The 19,833-nt window shown below is 39.9% G+C and overlaps 1 protein-coding gene across 6 annotated transcripts in view; it reads right to left on the bottom strand.

The window, feature by feature from the left end:
• Window positions 1-19,833, bottom strand: part of rptor (regulatory associated protein of MTOR, complex 1) — a 199,637-nt gene that overhangs the window by 39,718 nt on the left and 140,086 nt on the right. For all 6 annotated transcript variants that reach the window (XM_027283102.1, XM_027283101.1, XM_019273899.2 and 3 more), the window contains 9 exons: window positions 18,329-18,412; window positions 15,879-15,989; window positions 14,576-14,650; window positions 14,389-14,454; window positions 11,315-11,506; window positions 7,342-7,482; window positions 6,491-6,611; window positions 5,677-5,817; window positions 3,193-3,348 (listed from right to left, as the gene is read on the bottom strand). In XM_027283102.1, the coding sequence (XP_027138903.1) occupies window positions 3,193-3,348; window positions 5,677-5,817; window positions 6,491-6,611; window positions 7,342-7,482; window positions 11,315-11,506; window positions 14,389-14,454; window positions 14,576-14,650; window positions 15,879-15,989; window positions 18,329-18,412 (1,087 nt within the window). The remainder of the gene's footprint in view (window positions 1-3,192; window positions 3,349-5,676; window positions 5,818-6,490; window positions 6,612-7,341; window positions 7,483-11,314; window positions 11,507-14,388; window positions 14,455-14,575; window positions 14,651-15,878; window positions 15,990-18,328; window positions 18,413-19,833) is intronic.

Here is a 19,833-nt window from a genome sequence, read left to right as displayed (position 1 = left end):
CGTTCATGTATCCAGTGAAAAATCTACATCTACAAGATGAATTGTCGCAGAATTTTGCTCATCATTTTGGTGATCCTTTAACACCATCATCGGATTAAAAGTTCAAGTTGTCCAATACTATGGTTTATTAAAAATAAAAAATAAATCAAACCTACAACACAGGCATGAACCGCTGTGGACACGGACAGAGATCACACCTTCGAATACACACTGCAGTCAGAGGTCTGAGTGTGTAGACATGTTAAACATATGCTCATGAGAAAACAAGATGGCGACCTCATGACAGAGAGAAGAAGACGAGCTCCTTGTTTTGGTTTTGCTGACCATTTGTGTGGACAACCATGTAACAAGAAAGGAAGAACAAAAGGGGGATACAGCACACTCGTAGCAGAGAAGAGAAGCATGTGCAGGTTTTCTTTTTTTTTTCCACTACAGACTCAGAGAGATGCTGCTGTGATTTTAACAATGTAGTAGGATTTGTACAAATTATAGTAAGAGGGCAAAGACAAAAAAAGAGAAGAATGAATGTTTCAAATGTAAATCAATAAATCACTACTGGAACTCTGCCCTAACTCCCACACAGCTCTGGTATCTTGCTGGTTTACTGCAGGCTAGTGTCCAGCAGCTGCTGCATTTATGGTTTCACTTGGTTCTAAACTGCTACACTATAATATACAAAGCACTTCACCTCTCAGCATTTTGTTTCAGTGTGTTTGTTTGTTTGTTTGCAGTGTTAAAACAGATGTAATAAAGCTCAGGATGTATGCTGCTCTACACCAAAAAGGAGAGAAACAAGTTAATAAATTTTTCAGGTGAGATGAAAAATAGAGCCCCGGGAGTCCTAAGGAAACAACTTCAAACTGAACAAAAGACAGAAGCAAATGAGTCAACAACAAAAAAGTCAAGATGACAAGTGAAGTCTCGGCGGAGTTGGATAACCAAATGTAAGTGACAACAGAAACATCAAATTCATCTGCGCTCAGGCGTGTATTTCAGCCTTTCCTTTATGCTATCAGCCACCTATTCATCTGCTGCGCCCTGCCTGTTTATACATGCAGCACACTGCGAGGTAATAAACAAGCGTGCTGGGAGGCTGGGACTCTTTTCAGCCGTGGCGGGGGCACAGCTTAGTGGGCGAGGGGCCAATATGTCTTTTAACCTGTTTACACAGGGACCTCACAGCGGCATTAAGGGCCCACAAGCAGCTTGAAAAAGGTTTAACCGGACATCGAATGCTAAATACATCGGATAAAAGGGTAATGAGAGCAAGTGCTGCACCGGGCTGTTTATATTGTTGTTGTTTTTCATCTAACAGTCATTTCCATGCTCTGTGTCCCATGATACCTGTGTCCTAAAAAGAAGTCTTACTAGTGCAGCTGGCTCACAAGGGTGAACTTTAGTTTGGGTTTGATTAAATCTGGATTATTTGTAAAATCTCAGATTAGAGGATCACCTGAGGTGTCTTCTCATAGTAAAAATGATAAGATGCATTTTGTCTGTGAGTGTTACAGAGGAAAAATGTGCATATGAGTTCAAAATGAAGTGTGTACAGTGTGTATGAGAGTGTTCAGATTTACACAGCAGATTGTGTTAAACTTGAATTTAAGAGCAAAGGAAATTGGACTGTTCCCTCATAGGACCGATATGAAGCCTGACTGAGTCAGGTGGTACACCTAAAATAAGGTGGCATTCATTTAAGGAACAAATCAAACCGAACACGCTGAAAAGGAAATTTCATTATAGTACCTGAACCTACTTCCCTGCCAAGTCAAATTCACCATTCTCCAGAGCTCAATTTACTTTTCCATTCGATTTCCCATTTCGACTCATTTTCCACTGTGCCGTGCAAAAATCACAAGCCTGGACATGACAGGGCGGCTCGGAGATTACAATAGGGTTTGTAACGTGGAATGCAACATGAAGAAAACAATGAAAGAAAAGGAAAAATAGAGGGAATCCCCTCTCCCCTTTTTCCCTTTCCCGAGGGCGGTGAGAGTGAGTAAATGGTTTTCCTGCTCGCACACAAACAGGCTGTCAGGGCGCATGGTGGAGCCCGCCAATCACCTGAGAACAGAGGTAACTGAACAGGTTCACATTCAGTGTTTACTAGGAAAAGCACTTTAATGGCCTCAGGTGACTCGTGGGGTCTTATCCTGCCCACCCCCTCTGCTCTGCCGTCCTTTATACATCTGCAAACTTGATTTATTCTTGGGCTTTGAGCTTCCCTCTCTGTCACTTCTCTTGTTCATGTTGTTTCACCCTCTCTCTGGCCTGTTGCTGGCTCATGGAAGGGCAGTTTCTGTGTGCAACACTGTGCCAGGTCCAGTGATCTACAGCACTGACTCTAGAGGCATGGTTGGTATACTGTTCACAAAACAGATACAGTGCGCAAAATTTATATCATGATGATGTCATGAATAGAAAAATAGATCCTCACAGTTCCAAAAACAACACATCTATCAGAAAATGTCTGTGGGTTTAACAGTAAAATGTATCTGCATTAATCAGCCTTTTTGGCCACTTGTGGCCAGAAGTGAAAAACACACATTTCACGTGTTAAGAAATTATTAAACTTATATAGCTAAAGTGTCAGTGAACTGGTTACACATGTAGTCACCACAAAGCAATGTCAGAATTTGTGTTCGTGGGATGCAATTGATCATTCATACTCCTTTTAGCTATGTGCTGCCTCCAGCACCTCCTGAGAAAAATAATTGGGTCTTCAGCTGCTAGATGCTTCACTGTGTTTGCTAGTTAGTTACTAATTCATCCATCTTATGTTTGGTGCCAGGAAGGTATTTAGGTCTTGTACAGGGGGTTCATTTGAGCCTTTCTGCTGAAAACAGCTTCCCGCTCCAGCTGGAAACAAAGTTCGTCACGTGAACCCAAAACACCTAAACGGGTCATGCATAGTCATTTGACCCAAAAGAGTGCAGCTTTTTTTGGTTCTATGTTTTAATTGTCAAAAAAGAGAGAGATTTTAATTGTAGGGGACTATTTTGACTCAAATTGGAAAAGGACCCTACACTTCCCATAATGCAGCTCACTAGTGTCTCTTCTTTAGATCCTCCCTTTCTGGTGCCCATGTCTTACCAACGCCTACCTTTATGTGCAAAAAAAAAATAATAATAATACTAAAAATTTGGAATAAAACACAGACAGGCCCTGCAGAGCTGCAGTACAGGCTGTTACCTATGAGGGAGTTGAGGGAAGAATAGGAGGACACCCTTCGCATTTTGTCGATGGTCTCGAAGGAAAGAATGTACTCGTCGTTGTCGGGGCTCCCCAGGGTGCTGCTGGCACTGCTGCTGGTGCTCAGGTTTCCAGGAGAGAAGGCCGCTGGTCCACCTGGATGAAGGAAAACACACATACACACATATAGCTTTAGATCCAAGCAGCAAAAAAAAAAAAAAAAAATCATGAGCATCATAAATGTAATATGAATTGAGGAGGAAGAAGAAGAGGCTCTTATTTTGTTTAGAAAGCACTTTGGCTGCAGTAAAAGTGCTATATAAATAACATTTATTATTATTATTCTTGTTGTAAAAAGACAAAAACAAAGCCAATCGCCAATAAGGTGTGAGGAGCCTTTACACTTGGTGGCTATATGCCAACACTGGAACGTGCTCATAACTTAATTTGAGCTGTCAGGCTCAGTCATCTCCTGCAGTAGCTCTCCTTATCACCGAACATTACTCTGACTCATGCAAAACCAAACGCCATGTATCCTCCAAAGCCACTGCAGGCTGAAATGTGGAAATGGAGATTGGTTGAGAATGGAAATGCGTTCTGATCTGTGCTTATTGATGATAAACACTGCTGCATATTGGAATAAGCACTGAGAATGTGAATTAGAAATGGTGTCAGCAGTAGGTTACGTGCTTCACCAAGTGCCAGTGATTTAGCTCCACTCAGGGCTTATGCATTACTCAGTCTGGGAGCGTTAGACAAGAGGGCGGTCGGTTAGTTTTAGCTGTCTGAGCCACGAAGCAGTGACAGAAACAGGAGGTCAAGAGCTCAGAAGTGACAGCAAAGCTGCGGACACAGAGGTTAGGATAGCTTAAATTATTACAGGATTATGATGCTGAAGATTATCTATCATAATTCTGAATCTATCTCTAGATGTAAACTAGTTCTCCTGTCATAAATTCACAGTTTAACTTGCTTCTTTTCCACACTTCACCAGGAAAAAAAAACTCTGAAAAGTGCAGATTTTTAACTCAAACTAATCAAAGACATTTTCCCATCTTCAAACAGAATGCAGCTGCAGGTTTCTTGAGTTTTTCCTCACAGCTACGACTGCTTGAGAAGCAGATATAATTGCAGCATGCTTGAAAACAAATGCCTGTGATTGATCAGATAGGATCAATCTCACTCTGGCCGCTACACACCTTCCCCACCTACCCTGCATCTATTAGGGACATATATTAGGGGCCATATCAAAGCAGCAAAGTCCACAAAAAAATGCCTTTTTCCATTTTTTTTGTGAAAATAAGACATTACTTTGTCAATAAATTATTTTCAGTGTTACTTTCCATAAAAAAAAACATTTGAAGAATATACATCTGTGTTTTGGTGTGTAATGCATCTACAGGAACCACAAAATATAGTTTTCTTAAGAATTGATGAGTATCCATGGTGACAGATGTTTCCTGCTCATGATTAAGAGCCTGGACTGTGTCTAACAGTGAAAACCTTCCTGAGCCAGTCTACAGTTCAGCACCATGGACAGCTCACAATTGCAAACCAGAAAAAAGAAGATTAGAGTTTAGAGTCTGAGCATCAATGAAACCTGTGGCCAATTTCAAAGTGGAGCTTAAAAACAGAGAACCCAGTTCTGATTTATTAAAGGGATACTGAGGAGAGTCACTTCATAAAAACTGTACTGTACAGGACTATGACGGAAAGAATGGGGCTTCACCCATGCTCAGGACAATTTGAACCCCACCATGAAACTGCTAAAATTAATAACATTCTCAGGAGACATCAGCCAATTAAAAAGGCTTTTGGAGTTTGAAGCAGAAAACAAAAACCTTAATTCAAGTAAAACTGACAAATTTAACTAAAATTGTTTTTTGATGGGTCCTGCTGCTTGACCCCCTAAAGTGGAGTTCCTCCCAACACTGCGAGCTTTACTTTTTTTTTGTGTAGTGCCAGTGGATAGGGGGCGCTTTGGGAAAGAGCCACTGAAGAGGCAGCATTATTTTGGAAGCCAGTATCTTGATAACACTTATTACACAACTACATCGTGCAGCACAACATACACGTGTAGCACATGGATCACAACAATGTTGAGCATTTTCCAGTTACTTGTGCATGTGGGAGCTAGATTGGAATAAATATCCACACACCACACAGTGAACTATTCTCACCGCTTGGCAAACTGGTCACAACCTCTTTGCTGGATGTGAAGATTGTTATTAATACTCACTGAGTCAGTCTCGGGAATGAAAAAGTAACCCTGAGGACTGTTACATCCATAGTCCTCAGCTGATATAAAGGGAGAAAACCTAATGAAATGTGCTAATGGTCTCTCCTTGGGTTCATTTCTTTCATTCAGCTGACTCAATCATCTTCTTTGTCTTCATTTAATTTCTGTTTTATCTTATTTATCTCTCTTTAATCTGCCTTATTTTCTTTCTTGCTCCATTCCTCAGCACTCCTTCTCCCTCTTACCCTCTTCGTTGAGGTTGAGGTTCTGCAGGCTCTTGTTCAGGTTGCGGGCAGTGGTAGCAGCTCGGATGTTGGTGTAGGAGTTGACTGATCGCAGGCGTGGGATGGCAGGGCTGTCTCTCACTGGAGTCAGGTTACCAGGCTCTGGACATGAAAAGACACAAGAAGACATACGTCAAGTCAGTGTGAGGATAATCTTGCATTAAAAAAAAAAAAAAAAAAAAAAAAAAAAAAAAAAAAAAAAAAAAAAAAACATTCGACTGTGATAGAGGCATGTATTTGAAGGGATAACTGGAGGTGATTCATTGCACAAGGTAGCGTTTTATGCAGATGACCTTCTCATATTTGTCAGAAACCCCACATTGTCAATTCCTTCTGTTCCACATAAAATCTGGTCACAGTTTAGGAAATTCTACAGCTTACAAAGTCCGTTGATTATGGCACCCATATTTTCCCACCATCTTTTTCACCTGGCACTGACAGATCTGTCATTTTGTGCCAGTTCAGTCCAGTAAAGATGGATTTTTGCATCATAACATATTTCTCTTCCATTAACATTTGAATGAGACTTGGAGAGCAATCCTTGAATCTTTGTAGACATGGTTTCATGCAATTTAAGACTGTTCACTGTAAACATTTAACATTTTGTTAAACGTTACAATGTGCTGTGTAAGAGTTAAGGGAGATAAATTGTTGTACATAGTTTCAATCTGTATCCAGAGTCTTCCTCAATTTTGGTCTGCTGCATTCTTGTTCTAAAATCCAGTCATTTTAAAAATACAAACTGTGTGTGTGTGCATGTGTGTGTCTACATTACCGGCGGTGTTGGCTGGTGACGGCACTGTGTAGTTCTTCTCTTCTTCTATAAACTGGAGGGCAACTGTACAGAAGTTGCTCTCATACTGGACCACCAGGTGACTCAGTGCTACAACCAGCTCCTGTCAAACATAGAAAACAGATTGATCGTTCAGCTCCAGGTATAACAGTGACAACTGAGTAATAAATCTCTAATCTAAACATTGTTAATTATCTCTTTAGTGAACTTTTTTTGTTTGTTTTGTTCTTTACACCTCATTGCCTCTTGCAATGTTTTATCCCAGAGAACTACTTTGCATATTGAACAATTTATTTTGAACCCCAAAAAATATTTCATAGTTTAGGTTATGTGCTTTTCAAAAGATCCCTCATCCCTACATACTAATTTATTCTCTTCTTTCTCACTCAAGTTTCTCTCCCATCTCCTTCTGATACAGATTGACGAGTTCTGTATTCCACTGTATAACAGTTACATTAGGTATGCATGAACGTTTTAGCTAAAATTACCACCTTTCACTTGTTTAATTTATTTATTAAAGTAATCTGTGATCTGGAGGTACCCAAAGAGATCTTGAATCTTTCCAATCCAAATCCAAGTGCATAAAATGCTTGTCATTACGCAGAATACACTGTGCTGGTGAATGGAACTGTCTGTCTTTCCATTGCACTGATTAATCTGTATGTCCCCATAACCTCCCACTTTTTTCATACATTTTGTAACGATATCTTCTACCTATACATTACATCTTGCAGTGTACTGGTTTCTTTGTTCTTACTGTCACATAAATATAATAACACAATAAACTGTTATGTATTTTCTATGTGTGGGTGGGGTGTGAGTGTTCCAGTGACCTTGCGGACCACAGGGCTGCCGTCGTTGATGAGTTGGGCCAACATCATGGCCACATTGTGGTCGATGGTGGTGGAGTGGTCCGTCCTCTCTGCAGAGTTTCCCACAAACGTGCCCAGAGCAAAAACAGCTGCACATCTCACCTGCAGCGAGACAAACACAGCAATGCTTTCAACTCTCTTTCCCCTTGGTTTAATGAAGCAGTTATGACAAAAAAATATTTAATGCCTTTGCCTGTTTTATCAATCTAAGCTGTGGTCCCTTGTCCTGAAACCCAAACATTTACTTGCCAGACTTATTCAAAATGTTCTGAGACCAGTGGAAGCAAGCTATAGAGGTAATTATGGTTCAATTTTCTCTTAATGTATCTCTATGAATTGCACTGGAGATTATCAGTATTGTTCGCTCCTGTGAGCTGCTTTTGGTCACTAGAACTCATTACTTTCTCTGCCTGCTTCATTGGATGTTTAATCCAAATTTGCCATCGCACAGAAGGAATATTTCCATGAGAGATTGGTTTTACAAACTGAACAAAATTATAGCCTAAGAATGAATATTTGGATATATTGTTTGTTGTGATGAAAGAAAATATTTGGGGTTTTTTTCGCAGACACCAGGATGCGTCATCACAGCCACTTTTTAATCTTGTGATGCAGCTTTAGTGATGCTACAACCCACAGATGTTGCTTTGATGTGGTTTGCTCCGATTAAAATGATCAGCTGAAACGTTTCAGATGAACATATTGTATTTTTCTTTCTAAAAACCGCAAAACAAAAACTTTTAATAGTACTGTGGCTTTAAAGGAAATTAAAACATAAGACTGTAAAGAGAAACATCTTCACTAAGCCCTGTGTATTGTCCTTTATAGGCTGGAATATATTGGACTCAGAATACCATGAACACCGGTACAATCTATTACAGTCCTCTACAATAGTCCTTCAATTCATTTTATTAGATACACTAAAGTGTGTCTGCTTATATATAATGTTTTCCATTTTTGAAGCTCTGTGATAATGTTGTACTACTTAGCCTTATAACACAACTCACTACTAATCTTTGGATTTTTTGAGTAAATGTTTCTTCAAACAGCAGAATCTCAAAAATAACCACAAAGATCAATCAACAACCGTGTAACACATGAACTCATTTTAACACAATAAAATGTGTTTCTTTCAGTTATTAAGAATCAGTTAACTGCTGTGCCTGTGTTTTTAATTTGTCTTCTCTGATTTGTGTGCAGCCTGTGTTGTTTTATCAGTCACTATGGTGACAGAGGGGCGACATATTTTACTATTACTGTATGTACATCTCCAACCCACCTGCACCCAGCAATGACCTGAAAACTTTGTCTAAAGTAGAAGTACCAAAAAGATACTGCAGTGTTTCTGCAAAGGTGGGTTAGCCTTTACAGCATCTTCTCTTTTCAGTTTTTCACTGTTGAACATGTGCTTTCTTTTGTTTCCAGAGATGCAAATTGAAAATATGCATCAAAGAGTTAGATTTGAGTGTACCTACTGTACAGTAGCAACAGAGGTACACATAACAAACTTATTCTGTATATTTTATTGGATATTTTTTATAGTATATTTATAATTAGTTTTTCTGCCTTTATTGATAAGAGACGGACGGCAAACAACAACCAAAAAAGTCTGCAACTGAACATCTTTGATCCTTTGAATCTATGAACTTTACAAAGGTGGCATTTGTCACAGAGCTGTTCTTTTGTTTGCCTTTGTTACTGTAAAAGGTGTTGCCAGATCCAGCTCTCTGTCCTGCCATCACTGCACTAATCGATTATCAGTATTGTTATATGGACAAAAAAAGTAAATAAGTCACAAACCAAAAACACATTTTTTTTTATAATTTCTTTAAAATAAGATAAAAATCTCCTTTACAAGAGAAACCTGGCCAAGAAGGCAGTATAAAAATGTTTATACCAATGTACATACCTGTCGATATGAATGGATCCTTTAAAACTGACTTGAACTGACGTGTGTGTGTGTGTGTGCTGTAGTGACTTGCAAACTATGACTTAACAACATCGTCATTTGAGTTGTGTCCCCTATGATCTTTCTTTTGAACTTCATTAAATTGCTTAGTCACTGATCTCTGCTCCTCCCTTCACTTTCTGTCGCAGTTCAACGACTCATCACTTTTTTCACTCAACTTCACAAGGCTCTGGGGGGAACACACACACACACACACACACACACACACACACACACACACTCTTGTAGCAGACCCACACAGGCTTTAAACCTGGACCTACTGTGTGACAGAACAGAATGGTAAGCATCTGACTGGGTCGTGTGTGGACCAGAGGGATGGCGAGGCAGAGTTTGCCCTGAAGTTCACCCAGATACTCGCAGCCCTCACTCACACATATTTACATGCATTCACACACACACATGCATACACACAAGCAACATCTGTTTCCAGAAGCAACTTCCTCCTTCCTTTGGACAGACAGCTACTTTGGCCGAAGGGTTGAAACTGAGGTCTGCAGACACATCTGCCTGTGCCCATAGACACACACACACAAACACACACAAACTTATTTTTGCTGTATTTCCAAGTTATTCATTTATTCTACATAAGATGTGTGTGACACACACTGACTGATCATAACTGATTGCAGCAAATTTTTAAGAAACCGCACAGACAGAGATAAATGACCGTGTGTGTGTGTGTGTGTGTGTGTGTACATAAACAGTTCTTTAAAACATGTGTGTATGCCAAAGGATTTCTCTTTTAGAACGAGTACAAAACAGGATTTTATTTTGTTACTGGTCAGGACCTCCAGCTGTTAACAAAGACTTCACACTCTGTGGGCCTTATTTTCCTGTTGGCACATCGACCCAGTGTTAGCAACGTTCTGACCATTTGGTATTTTCCTGATCTTGAGATTTGCTTTGCTGGTCTGTGCGACATTTTAGTGTTCAGTGCAGAGAAGAGGTGTAAACAGGTGGGAGGTTCATTGAAATGAGGTGGCACAAAGCCAGTTGTTGATATTTATATATTTATGTGTCTCAGATGTTGTGCTGAAAACAGGCTTCAATCACCTGCTAACATGAAAGCTTTAACAACAAAAACGAACAAATACTTGCAGCAAATGTGAGCAAATGTGTCATTAAAATATATCTATATGTAAATAACTTTACATATAGATATATTTTAATGAAACACTCTAGCCATATGTTTAAATCTGCATTAAAAATAACATTTTATGTGGTGGACGCAGGAACATTTATAAATTAGTCTGTATTGATCCATAAATATATGATTTACTTTTACAGTATCTTTTGTCCATGGCTGCTTCATTTATTATATAAATGCAGGAGTGAAAAGATGAGCACACTCATTTCCATCAAAGAGTTTGTGGTTTTGGATTTTCTTGCAGCATTATATAAAACCCTTCTTATTTCTATGTTTGGGTGTGGTGGTAATGTGATATTGGAGAAGTTCTGTCCATAAAAACTTAAAATGCTTAATTTAGCTTGAATCAAGTTCAGAATTTTACTCCAGATGTGACCTTCTTTGTTTCCTTTCTTTTAGGACTTTTAGTTTTCTAAACAAGGTAAATATTGTGTCATTTTGGCAAATTTGGTAGTATAAAAAAAGTGGGTCATCGACACAAGATAAGACTTGACAAAACACATCTGTCCTCAAAACTAGTAATAAAGGTTGGTATGTGGAGTTAAGTCCTTGAAGCAATTGAAGAAGATTGAGCTGAAAACCGCTGAAGAAAATATTGAAAATGTCACACAAAAAAATCAGCTCTTTATCTGAAACAAGTACAATCATATAATTTAATGCAAATTTTACTTGACAAAATTATTAATCTTAGATAACCAATTCATGATTTAATCATTTGCAAAACAAGATATTAGTGTTTCTACTTCTTTTTCAGTGCAGGAAAACCTCTCCTCTAACTTGTATCAAAATATACCCAAACTCTAGTATTAACTTCTCACCTCAGGGATGGGATCCGACAGCAGGGTGTAGAGCTTTTCGTGGGCACTGTCCCGAACTCCGCACCAGCGGGCTGGGTCAAAGTTCTGCCAGATGCGGCCCAAGCAAATGGCCACCCACTGGCGGAGCAGAGGGTGGGGGTCTGACAGCTGCTCCAGGCAGTTGGCTATAAGGTTGCCCTGCAGACAGGCCTCCTGTTGTTGGGAGAGAGGAGAGTGAGAGGAGAAGTGATGCAGAATGATGAGTGTGAGATGTTCAAATGTGCACTTTTAGGTTTTAAAGGGGAAGAACATAAAAAGATTTTCACAATGTAAAGGTTATTTGTTGCCATCGGTCACGAACTATTAAAAGTGTTGTCCTCTATGCACAGCAGATACGGGACTTGAACCTGTGGTAGTCAACATGGACCTGCTAGTATTTTATTTTCAATAAAATAACAGTATGTGCATTATACATCACTGGGAGCTGCATGGAGGCTCCTGGCCGGGAGCAGAGTTGTACCTCATTATCCAGTTAATCACCACTAACTCTCACAGTAACCTCACACAGTGCGATGGACAAAAAGATTACCAGCTCTGCAGGAGTACAACTTATTCCTTTGAACCCTTCAGCCCTCTTCCAATTTTTTATTTTATTTTTTATTTTTTTGTGAACAAAAGGTAATTGGTCCATCAAGGTTTGCGGCAGTCTTAAGTATGATACGGAAGAGCCAGTATCCTTGATTCAGAATACTTTTAAAGTTTCTTCTTGATTGATTTATTTTGTGCAGAGCATTCTCAAGTACTAATCAGGTAACACCAGTAGTATCACAAAAATAAAGTACAGGCCTGGTTGGACTTTCCTGTACTACAATGACTCACACGGTAAAGTCAACTTAATGTATATTTCAACTCCCTCAGAGTAATGTTGTATTCACCCCGCCGCTACTCTCAGTTTCGCAGTAATACTGTTTTGATACTCTTTGACTTGAATCACTCCTACTTTGCCATTCGTTTGTTCGGTGTTAAGCTGCTGTCAATAAAAGGTAACACTTCCTGCATCTGTTTTACATTAAAAGATTATTGGGAAAAGGAAGGGATTATGCTCTTTGAGACACAGTTCAATTCATTCTAATCTTGTCTGCTTTGCTTTTTTCTTTGGATAACTGAAAGTCATTAAAGACTTCTTTGCATGACTGCAGTGAGTTGTAAACTAAAATTACTTATTACTGACATTCTGACCAAATTAATAAAAAATGGCCTTTCTTCATGGAGTAAAAGTGGCTCAACAAACCATCCACTGTTCTAAAATTATCATGAATCTCGAAAGGCTAACATAAAGTCATGACATTAACAGAAAAAATGAATTTTTAAGTCTGTGGAACGCTCCTTTGCAAATGTATGCTGATCAATACCATTTTTTCTAACCCTCTACTCAGTATTTTTTATTAGCGGATCAGACTTGTGCTTTTGACTGCTGTCAAAGCACCACCTTTCCTTTGGTGATGATCTCACACACCCACACGGGGGAGTTAGCCTCTCTGAGCCGTTTAGCTACAACACAGCCACTAGTTTAGCTCAAACTTTTACAGACAGTCGTGAAGTGCTTCTTGTGACTGTCAAAGCTCCAGCTGACTCTCTCCCGCTCATGGCTGGTTAGCTCCATGGTTAACTGGCTTGCTGTTCCTTAAAGCAGTCAGCCGGATCTGAGGGTGCAGTTACACTTTAACTGGGGAACAATGAGCAGGAAGTGTTTTCTAATTTGCTAAGTAATTACAGTCTGTTCCATTCCGATTTTTTGGTTCAGCGTTAAGCAAATGAAAACATCCGATACAGATGTTTTACAGTCAAACCCTGGCAGTAGCTCAAATGACACGTTCCCTCAAAGTGGCTGAAAAACTAACCTCATGTGGAAGTGACTTATCGATCTTGAATATTCTGCAGAAGACTTAAATAAAGACAAGGACTTACAGTACATGTGTCATTATATATGACAACAACACGATAGTCATGTGCGTCAGTGCTCAGCACTCCAATGACAACCAAAGCCTTTAATGCAACACCACATGAACCATAACAAATGGACCCGTTTGGTGTGCCGAGAATCCTTGTTTGTCTCCTGCAGGCATCATAACAAGAAATCTTTTAGCAGCATTGACACAACATGCTCCGTCTCCTCATCGCTCCCCCTTTCTCTACCTACTTCAAGTGCATCAGATTGCAAGTGCGTCGCTCCCTCAGCTCTGATCCAGCCTCCCAGCTGAACCCTGAGAGCCGGAATATTAAGACGTTCTGTGACATGTTCGCAACAGCGATACAGCAGTAATGAGCGCTGTTGTTGAAAGTAAGAGGGATAAATAATGGAGACGTGGAGCAGGCAGAGAGTCTCTCTGTAATGTTGGGGATCATCTATTATTTACAGGCCTGCTAGAGAGGTAGGAGCATTAAGGAACCGTGGTATGGAAGAAGAATGGATGTTTCTGAGCTTGAGAGCACATATAGCTTTTATGATTTGTCACATTTATATAATGTTGAGAGAGAGAGAAGGTAGTGAAGGAAAAAATGAATGAGTCAAATAACATTAACAAGTAGAAAAATAACTGCAGAGAGCAGGAGAGTGGGAGCAAAAAGGAGTGATGGTGGAATATTTATTTGTGGAAGAGGGCGTCAAGCAAGTATGTGCGTGTGTGTTTTTCGTGAAATGACGAGCTACATCATCCCAACATCGCACCCTTGGATGTTTGATCAGTGTCAGGCACAAAAGGCTTCTGGGATTGAACACCGGAGGCCAGGAGCAGGCCGAAGTGACACTTGTGGTGATAAAGTGTCACCATGGAGGTGGCTGGGACGGAGACGGGATTATAGAGGTGACTGTTGGTGACAAAACTGTCACATAACCAATATCTCCCGGAAATACACAATGGGCGATGAAGTAATCTCTCAAAGTGACGCCTGGCCCCAAAACAACCTGCTGAGCTTCTGATGAGTAAATGAATAATATGGTACGTTCTCCCTTTGGGCTTCTGGGAAGCAAACCAAAAGCAGTGCGGAAGTACACACGTATCCAAATATGCTCTCTCTCTCACACACGTACGTACCTGTCCTGTGTTGTAGCTGTTGACGATAACAGCCAGTATGAACACAGCCATGGTTCGATGTTCAGCCTGCGGGAAAAAAAGGACCTTTTCAGTGAAGTTAAGCATCATAATCAAGAGAAAGGAAGGCGTGCATCCTTTTAAAGAAAATCTGAATTATTTTCACAAAACAGGGTTGGTGGATACTCACCGGCATGTAGCTGTCTGCCAACACAGACAGGAAGTACTTGTGCCCGTTGTCTTTCACCAGGTCAGCTTGGCATGACTGCAGAGACGGACAGAAGAAGAGGAAGTAGAGGTTCAATTTGGTCCACTCATACAACATACACAGCAGTCCTGTCATAAGGAGTTTTTGCTAATTAATGAATAATAGTGATGGAAATGTTGTATGTAGATGTGTAAGAAGATATTTTTTGTCTATGAATCTGATTAAAAAAATTTTTTCTACCATATGCTTTAAGATGACTTATGTTTTTATTCAGCTGCAATATGAAACAAAACTTTCAGTTAAGCTCACTTTATGAAAGAGTCTATTATGAAAGTTGTTGTTTGAAACTAACAAAGAAGTGTGTGGGAGTACACCGATTTCTTTTTTATTAAAATGAAAGTAAATGCAGTCATTTGAAACATATTACTTTTGTAAAAATGAAGCAATATTTCATCATGCAAAAACAAAAACACTTGCACTAATCAAACTGGAGCATCTTTAAAATTTACGACAAAACCACAAATCAACATTAAGTCACTGCAAAAGTGTCAAAAAATGTTTATATTTAGGTTCCTAATATTATTAAACACACACACACACACACATTGGTTAGCATCAAATACATTTAACTATAAAAATGTCTGCCTATTCAAACTTTTTCTTTCATTCCTTCTGTGGGGGTCATATTCAGAACAAATCAGGCTTTGCTGCCGGCTTTCTTGATACATTGCTCCCTCTCTCTCATTCACTGTCTACATCGCTCAACCACTGCTCTCTCTCTCAAACCATCAGACACAAGCCAAAGGAAACTTTTTCATGTCACTATTTCGTAGCATAGACTGTGAGCCTGATGTAGATATAGGTAGATAGTAGTTTAGTCTATGAATTTCACCTGGATCAGTGACATCACAGGCTGACTGTAGAGCAGTTTGGCCGGTCTGATCATCTGTTTGGCCACCGCAGCATAACATTAGGCTGAATCTAGCTAACTTCTCTGCTGCATGTTACTGCTTTATATAATATTTTTTCAACAGACCAAGTGGCCTGCAAAGCTATAGCCAAAATGCAGCCACCATTCAAATGAATGGAAAAACCTGCATATTCACAGCAGCTCTGAATTTGGTCTGATTTGTCTTTAGATGTTATGTGCAGAAGACAGAATAGATGTAATGACAATAAACTGTTTTATGTTTTATTGAAAAAAAAAAAAACTTCCAGACAATAGGGGTTTAGAAAGGATGAGGCAGGATGATTTTAATGTTTGGGAGTGTTTTACATAACTTACACTGTCCACAGCGAGGATTTTAGCCCAGATGAAAACCAGCAGTGGCCGCAGCTCTCTGGCTGAACTCTGGAGCAGCTTTAACACATAGGGGAAGATCCCAACAGACAAAGCCTGGAAACACACACACACAAACACACAGAGGGCCTGTGTTTATGGAGCAGTATTGATATTACAGTTATGTTTCAGGTCTTGCTGCTTAATGTTTGTCCAACTTTGACCACCGAGACTCACCTGTAGTCTGAAATATAAACATTTACACAGAGAGGGATTTTAGATGAGCTGGTATGATAATTTGGACTTCACCTCAAATGTCCTTTGTATCAGCTTTGACAGTACAATGAGCTTTGGAGCTTTCAGTAAGCTCCAATCTTGGACTGTGAGTGACAGCACAGGCTGTAAAGGCTGTAAGTGTCACAGCGTTTATGTCAAATTCCAGGTAAAGAAAAGATTACTCTGAATTTCCAGGTTCCAGATTTCCTTTCAGGATGTCATCATAAAAAGGCCCCAAAATATACAGCATTTATTTTTAAACCATAAAAAAAGATAGCTAGATTGACTGACACAGGAGCCGAAAGGAGAAAGGAGCGTCCGATAAAGCTGCTTTGGTGTAGTATCACACTGTGCTGCTCATCCTACCACTAGTTGTGTTCCAAGCAAAATATGCACCTCCTGGTTAATCTAAAAATAGTAGTTCTGAGGTGAGTTGAATGAAGCCTGGTTGCTCAAACAAGCGATGTGTAACAGCACCCACCTGTCAATCAAAGCAACCATGCTCTTAATTCTGTATAATTAAAAAGGTCCAGTGTGTAAGATTGTATTTTCAGAATAAGGCAGACATGGAAAATAATATTCATACCTATGATTTCATTCATGTATTGATCACCTGAAAAAAAATCTTTTTGTCTCCTTTTATATCTACAGTGAGAGTGGGTCCTCTTCCATGGAGGCCGCCATATTGAGAGATATACAGAGAAACTAAATCCTGACTCTAGACACTCTTATTTCTGCTATGAAGCTGGACATTTTAATATAGGGGCTTATGGAGTTTGAAATGTTCTGCAGCCAGACTCGAGAGGACTTTGTGTAGCTGCAGTTTTTGGCCTCGCTTCACTTCACAGTCACAGAGGCTGCTGCTTGCCTATGTACGGTGTAAAAATATATTCCAAGTTTATTTGTTGCTATTGTGAGGCTTCAGTAGTCAAAGACTTTCTCGTATAAAGTCCCTCTTTGTGTTTCCATGAACAGCGTGTCTGTGTTGAGCTGCAGTGGAATGTTAGTCTTTAAAATATGAATATACTTCAAATGAAGTCATTTTGGAAGATCCCTCACTTTATTTGTCGAAAGCAGAAACCTCACATTACCTGCAGTTACATTTAAATACATTTTTTCACAGAATGAGGACTGAGGTTTTTGAAAGCACATTAGGAATGGATCTTTTATTGGATACTATGGTTCGAAAGAATGACTCAAGCAAGAAAATCTTTTTCAAAAAGTACCGGACTAGAATTTTAAGATAAACTTTAAAAAGATGGTGGCATCCATCTTTTTACTCTTTTCAACTCTCAGAACAAAAACAAATTATTATTTTTTTCTTATTTGTCTTACAAAGTTCAAAACAGCCATCATCAGAGGACAGATACATTAACTATTCAAAGATGAACTCTTTCAGACTTTTTATTTCTAAAACAAAGTTTTAGTTTTTCCTGTTGACTTTATTGTCTTGGAGAGAGAATCTTGAAGCAATTAGAGCATCTCCACCTTAAGAGTTGGTACATCCAAATTAGTAAAAGACATCCTTTCTCACTTCCCTTGTCTCGAACACTGCTAGAGAGTTTTCAGCTTTATTGGATGAAATTTTGAGAAATAAACTCCAACCCTTACACCAAAACAGTCATGGTGTATTTGTTTGTGCTTCTCAGATACTATGTCCTTAGTGTGTGTGTGTGTTGACAAATTACATTACAAAACTCAACCATATGTCATTCCTGTAAACTGTCCCTGGATGATTGCTGACCAGCAGTTCTTGCAAACTGTTCACAGTCCAGTCTGTGGATCATCCACAGTAGTCTCTATTACTGTGGATGACTGTTCCTGGTAACAGCTGTTGTTGAGATGTAGTTTTTATCGTTTTAAGTGTCACAAACAAGACACCTTTCACCTTTATCGTGTTGAGTTTTAAGGCATAAATCTCTGCAAAACTGCAGCACATAAAACTGAAACCACCTGCACAGCTAGATTTGATACCATTCAACGGCTTCAATTTTCAGCCAAGGTTGTTGCTGCTTGCTGTAAATATGATCCAGCTATATCAGACCCGCCAGGTGCACACAATATTCTGCCAGTTAAATAATTATTTGGTTAGCGTCTGTCTGCCTCGTCATCCAAAGCGTGGAGAGTTCTTGTCAAATGAAACCAGTATTTTCAAAACAGACACTCTAATCTGAACATACCAGACTGACAGCCCAGGGACCGAGATCCAGAAACCGTCCGAGCAGGTCCAGCGCTCGTAGCCGGTGCACTTGACTGAGGAGGACCTGAAAGATAGCAGGGGTCAGAGGTCAACTGTGCTGCATCCAAGCCAAGAGGAAGCCTGAGATTAAAGGAAGTGGGAGGAGGAGGAAGGACAGCAGGAGAAACGGCAGAGAGGGTAAGGAGGTGGAGGGAAACAGGTGGCTCTCTCACCACTACTGCTAACACACTGGCATCAGGTTGCACTTGTTTACTTTGCGAGTGTGTGTGTGTGTGTGTGTGTGTGTAAAAGAGTACAAGAGTGGGCGCTTGGGTGCGTCCTCTTGGCTGCTATCTTACTTTGCTTCATCAGGAGATACAGGTTTATGACAATACCTGTGTGTGTGTGTGTGTGTGTGTGGTATTGGGTTGTGTTGTATATGGCCAAATACAGAGATCGATAGTCGATAGATAGATAGATAGATAGATAGATAGATAGATAGATAGATAGATAGATAGATAGATAGATAGATAGATAGATAGATAGATAGATAGAGAGAGAGAGAGAGAGAGATACCAGTTTAGGCCAAGAAGAACTATTTTAAGGAGGCATATGGTACGTGCTAAAAATGTATATATGTGTGTGTGTAGTTTATGCAGCATTAAACACAATGTAACACACACTGAGTCTATGGATACCGGTCCAACCCCATGTCCCACTGTGTGTGTGGGAACAAGCATATGGAGGAGTCCAGGTCCACACACACACACACACATATAATGTATTATTAGTGTTCTCCGTGACTTTAACCTGGTGAGCGTGACCACACTAACAGAAGGAGGCTGGGGAAAGACCAGTCCAGGGTTACCTCCATCTTTAAGGAAGAGCGTGGGAACATTGTGTGTGTGTGTGCTCTACAGGAATAAGAAGCTAGCAAAGATTCAAAACCTGATCTGACACGTCAGTGAATATTTTCTGCACTGTCACACACGATTCAAATACCACATTAACATACATGTGCGCCTGAATCATAGCAGGGATGAAAATATAATCTCTAACCGATGCTGTCACCTCAAAATACACGAGAACGAGTGTGTATGTGTTTGTCTCCTTTCCTTATTTGCATAACACCATGACTCCAATCTCCTTTAGCGCGATGAGTAAGCACTTCCCATCAACCCGCTGTGTGTACGAGCGCTGACATACATGTCGTCACGTTATTATGTGATGTACGCCTTAATCACTTCACTGACACCTAAAGCCAGATGTGTGTGTGTGGATGTGAACACGCTGCTGTTGCTGTGACACCACAATTTAGAGACACCGTAATCCATTTGCAAAATCTGTTAATCCCTCCCGGGTGCAATGGCTGTTGTCAAGACAACATCGCACCGTATCTCTCCTTCCTGAGCTCTGTTGTCCACCCTTTGCTCTTTTCATTAAAGAGCATTATTGATGGAGTACTCTCTTTGCCCGTTTCTTCACGCTCTTTGCATCTTTCAAATG

Source organism: Larimichthys crocea, chromosome X (genome assembly GCF_000972845.2).
Source record: "Larimichthys crocea isolate SSNF chromosome X, L_crocea_2.0, whole genome shotgun sequence".
Taxonomy (NCBI): domain Eukaryota; kingdom Metazoa; phylum Chordata; class Actinopteri; family Sciaenidae; genus Larimichthys; species Larimichthys crocea.
The sequence above is the reverse complement of the archived record's forward strand: the minus strand, read 5'-3'. Positions and strand labels throughout refer to the sequence as shown.